General features: G+C 59.8%; 1 protein-coding gene across 1 annotated transcript; it reads right to left on the reverse strand.

Moving 5' to 3' along the window:
* Positions 1-342: 342 nt before the first annotated feature.
* SLC38A8 (solute carrier family 38, member 8) lies at positions 343-4,170 on the reverse strand (the record flags this gene model as incomplete). The annotated part of the gene is made up of 9 exons (XM_009077463.1): positions 343-439; positions 1,739-1,790; positions 1,973-2,172; positions 2,256-2,403; positions 2,536-2,650; positions 2,936-2,993; positions 3,314-3,418; positions 3,561-3,714; positions 3,931-4,170. Coding segments are annotated over 9 exons (1,169 nt in total), but the record flags the coding sequence as incomplete, so codon positions are not given.
* Between the last annotated feature and the right edge of the window lie 705 nt (positions 4,171-4,875).

Below are 4,875 nucleotides of genomic sequence, written 5' to 3' on the forward strand. Positions count from 1 at the left end.
GGGTGAGGGTTTCCTTCACATGTGTGCAGTTGCAGCAGGTGCCTTGCAGGAGTGAGGGTGGCTGCCCCCCGTCCCACCTTCCTGGGGTCTGTACTTCTGTCTGTGTGTCTGTCTGTCTGTGCCCATCCCACACCCACCCTGCCGTGCGCAGGGTCCCTCAGGGTGTGTGGCACAGGACCCTTGCCGATACCCTGTCTGTCTTTATTAGCCACTGTACAACGGGGACGGTGATGCCAAATAAAACCGTGATGGGATCCAGTGGTGTGGCTGTGTTCAGGGGTCTGTCCCGGGTGATGGGGCTGGGGGTCATGGTGGGAGTCACGATGCAGGGTCTGTGGCCACTCAGCGCAGCAGCCCCAGCACGGCCAGGGCAGCGCTCTGCCCGCAGACGAAGGTGCCGCCAAGCACAGAGAGGACACCCCAAGCGATGAGAGCAGCCCTGTGGTGACACAAGCAGAGACCTGCTGGGACAGAGCTGACCCCCAGTAACAGGCCACCCCTGTACCCCAGCTCCCCTGGGTGTGGGGCTCTCTATGGGGTCTCAGCCTCCTCTGCCATGCTCCTCTGCATTTCTCCCAGTGGATGGCTGAACAGCCACTCTGGCTCAACCCCAATGTCCACTGCAACGACACACAAAACCTGGTCAAAAGCCTAGCAGATGCCACCATGAGATCATTCCCAGCTGTGCCTGTGCCCAGTGGCCCCTTGAGGGAGCACAGACACATCCACCCTGTGCTTGGGCTCCCACATACCCCCTGCCACATGCTTCCACCCCTGCCTCCATCCCGGCTCCATCCCCAGTCCCATGGGTCTGCACCTCCCTGTTTCCCCTCTCCCCAGGCACACAGTCCTCCACCTCAGCCAGATACTAAGCCCCTGGGACACAGCACTCACCACCAAACTCTGCTGCTGCTCTGTCGCAGAGTTGTTTTCACCGTGCTCCTTCCTGAACTGCCCCAGGCAGGCTGGGACTGTCCCCTCACAGTCTCCATTGCCCCAGCTCATGTTGTCCCCTCTCCTCATGCTCTGGCAAGTCTCGCCAAGGGACATGTCCAAGACCTTGTCACCCACCTGGGTGCTCCTTGCTTGCCTCGCTCATCCTTCTAGCACTTTGGCACCCAAGGGGGAATGGTCACTCCTGGCCAGACAGCCACGGACCCCCCCCAGACACGCTCTTGACCAAGACCCCAGTGCCCTCGGGAGATGTCTCCACCTGCCATGGGGGACAGGACCCACCAACATAACCTTCATCCTCACTTGAACTCTGCTGCTCCCCCAGGGGCACCACAGATACATACACTTAAGTGCACACAGAGTGAACAACTGATCCAGCCTTGGCACCATGTATCTCTGCCCCCCAACCTGACAGCTCCACCCCAGCCCCCAGCAGGTGCCCCAGTGCCACCAAACCACACAGCTCTTCTGTCATATAAGTACCTGGGCACACCCCCAACACCCAAACACAACCTGGGCATAACCCCATTGCCTGGGCACACCCATGGTATCCAGGCACATCCCCAGTGTCTGACACCTCCCAGACACCTGGGTACATTCCTGACACTCAGGCACAGCCCCAATATCCAGGCACAGCTCCAGTAGAGCACTTCCCTCCATACCTAAATCCCTGTGCCCAGGTTGACCCCCCAAGTTTCTGCCTGGGCCATGGCTCATGGGATGCCACACTCTTCCCCTGCCCCTTCCCTTGGTCCCCACTGCTGCCGCGCGCGCAGACACTCACTTTTTGCGTGGCCCGAGGCTGTGGGTCCCTGTCATGCACACCAGGCACAGCCCTGCTGTCAATGCAGAAGCTCAGCTCCACTGCCATGGTACCCTTCACCCAGCCCCACTGCAGTGTTCCCCACAAGCACAGCCCTGCACCCCCAAAACAGGGGCAGGACAGGCCACCTACCACTGCAGTGATGCTCTTGGCACCGGCAACCTCCCTCTCCTCCCTCCCACTGCTCACTCTTGCCTGGGAAGATGAAGATGAAGAAGGCACTGATGCCCCCGATGAGCTCGATGACTTTGCCGATGTCGGGGACGAACAGGGCGATGGCGAGAGTTGCTGCCATCCAGGTGACTGTCAGTGCCACTCGGCTCCGCTGCTCATGTGCCTCAGACACGGCCATGGCTCTGCGCTTGGGGGTTGCACACAAGTCCTTCACCACCGATCTGGGAGAGGGGATCAGGGCTGATGGCACCCAGAGGAGCTGCACTGGCCAGGGAGGACAACCAGCTGGCCACAGCGACCTCACCTGCCCAGCAGCACCACGATGGGGTAAATGGTGACAATGGAGACACCGAAGAGCAGGCGGGCGACGATGACAATTGGGTCATTCCCTGGGTAGGACATCAGGACATCAGATGCCACAGCGTCGCCAAAGGTCAGGTAGCCATAGACTCCTGCTGACAGGAAGGGAGGGGTGGGTGGCTGTGCCAGTGAACTGGACAGAGGAGGCCTGAGGAGGATGGATGAGCCATGGGGAGGGGACCCTTGGGGAAAGGAGGAGGTGAAGGGTTCGGTGTTGGGGTTACCAGTGAGGGAGTAGATGAGCAGGCAGATGAGCATGGAGAGCACAGAGACGGTGACCCAGTGGGAGAAGCTCTGGTTGCGCATGCTGCTGTAGATGGCCACACATGCCTCGTGGCACTGCAAGGCAAGGGGGGATGGCACTGGGGCACCATGCAGGAACAACCCCCACCACCAGCATCCGTCCTCCCACCTGTGGGTGCCCTGCCCTGCTCTGCTCTCCCACCTGTGGGTGCCCCAATCTCCAGGGGCTTGTATTCTGCCCCACAGTCACCTCTGGTGACAACCAGGTCCCCTTCCCTGCAACCTCCCTCTCAAGGGACAGTGTCCCCATGGTCTGGGATGCCACAGGAGGCTGCCAGCACTGCCCTGGCAGCTGGGGCCAGGAGGACCAAGGTAACCTACCTGGAAGCCAAAGCAAATGGTGGGAATGACACTGAAGACAGAGGCCCAGGAGGAGGACCTGTGACATGTTGGAAGGAAGCAGGGCAAAGGGCTTGAGACTCACAAAAGCAGTGGGAACCTTGGCAGCATAAATTGTGCAGCCTGGATGCCACCATGGAAACTTCTTGCCCAGAGATTCTGGGAGAAAGGAGGATTGCTGGCATGCAAGCTGGGGCTGGGAGCTGCCACCCGACTACCACTACTGTGAGCTATCCCCAGCTTACACACATACCCACACACCCACACCCACACCAAGCCCAGGGCCACCCCTGCACTGCCTCCAGCCCTGCCCATGCCAGGAAGATGGGGGCAGGAGGGACATGGGACTGATCCCCTTACCTGGAGGGCTGGGGTGGTTCGGTCAAGCTCAGGTTCTCTGCCTGCAGGTGGTATTTCAGGATGATGACGAGAGTGAGGTAGCAGGCTGCCAGTGTGCCCAGGATGCTGCCAGGGCATGGGAGACCATCAGCACACAGCTGGGAGGAAGGGAGGGGAGGTCCCACGGCCCCACAGGTTCCCAGGAGGAGATGACCTGGGGTACAGGGTACACAGGAGTGGGCCACCACAGGGATGGCCCAGGTCATACCTGGAATACTTCTGGAAGCCAATCTCTCTGGGGACGGAGAGTGGGAAGATGATGAGGACACAGAGAGCCGAGAGGGTGAAGCGCTGGTCCACGTACCAGGGGGGCAGCTGGGGCGCCCCGCTCAGTGTCCCGTTGAGGTACAGGGAGTCACACACTGTGAGGGGCAGTGGAGGGTCAGCTGTGCCCTGAAACATGGCCCAAGAGGGTCGGGAGCATCACACCACGGCAGGACCAGGGAGCCCCATGCCCTCAGAATCCCCAAGAAAAGCCTGGGGCTCACCCCAGCCCATGTGGGACCACCTTCCCCTCACTCCCGAGAGCTGCTATAGCCCCAAGCAAGCCCCAAACACTTTGGATGGAAACAACTCACGTTTCTCCAGCTGGTCACCCACGACTCTGAGGAGGGCCACGGAGATCATGAAGAGGTTGAGGAGGAAGCAAACCTCACAGAGCTTCCCTGCTGCTGCCCCACACACCGCCCGTACCACCCCCTGGTAGGTGGGCTGGGTGCTGAGGGCTGCTGCATAGCCCAGCACCACCAGCCCACTCACCAGGAAGACCAGTGAGCCCTGCAGGGACAGAATCCAGCAAGAAGCATCATGCTGACCCTCTGTCACAGATGGGGTGGGTGGACACCCAGCCCACAACATCACCAGCCAAGTTGCCTTGTGGCCCTGGGTACCACAGGTCAGCAAAAGTATGGAGATACAGCCCTATGTGATCCTTTGGGTTTAGATTTGGGGGTTTGAGGTATAGAATCATAGAATAGAATCATAGAATCAACCAGGTTGGAAGAGACCTCAGAGCTCATCGAGTCCAACCCTACTGTGGTTACTAGCCCATGGCACTAAGTGCCACATCCAGTCTCGGCTTGAAAACCCCCAGGGACGGTGAATACACCACCTGCCTGGGCAGCACATTCCAATGTCTGATCACCCTCTGTAAAAAAAAAAAATCTCTTCCTAATATCCAACCTAACCCTTCCCTGGCAGAGCTTGAGTCTGTGCCCTCTTGTCCTGCTGCTGGTTGCCTGGGAGAAGAGACCAACCCCCACCTGACTCCAACCTCCTGTCAGGGAGTTGCAGAGGGTGATAAGGTCTCCCCTGAGCCTCCTCCAGGCTGAACAATCCTAACTCCCTTAGCATATAACGGAGCAGACACACGTTTTACTTTAGGCTGAGCTGCAACCCCCAAGGCGGCACCACCTGCCGGACCCTGCCCTAGCTGAGGTTGGGACGAGGATGCCCTGCCAGCTCCCCGAGCACCAGGTGAACCATCCCCGACATCCCTTCCCCGCCCGACGCCCTCGCCCCGT

This window comes from Acanthisitta chloris, unplaced genomic scaffold (genome assembly GCF_000695815.1).
Source record: "Acanthisitta chloris isolate BGI_N310 unplaced genomic scaffold, ASM69581v1 scaffold20900, whole genome shotgun sequence".
NCBI classification, from domain to species: Eukaryota; Metazoa; Chordata; class Aves; order Passeriformes; family Acanthisittidae; genus Acanthisitta; species Acanthisitta chloris.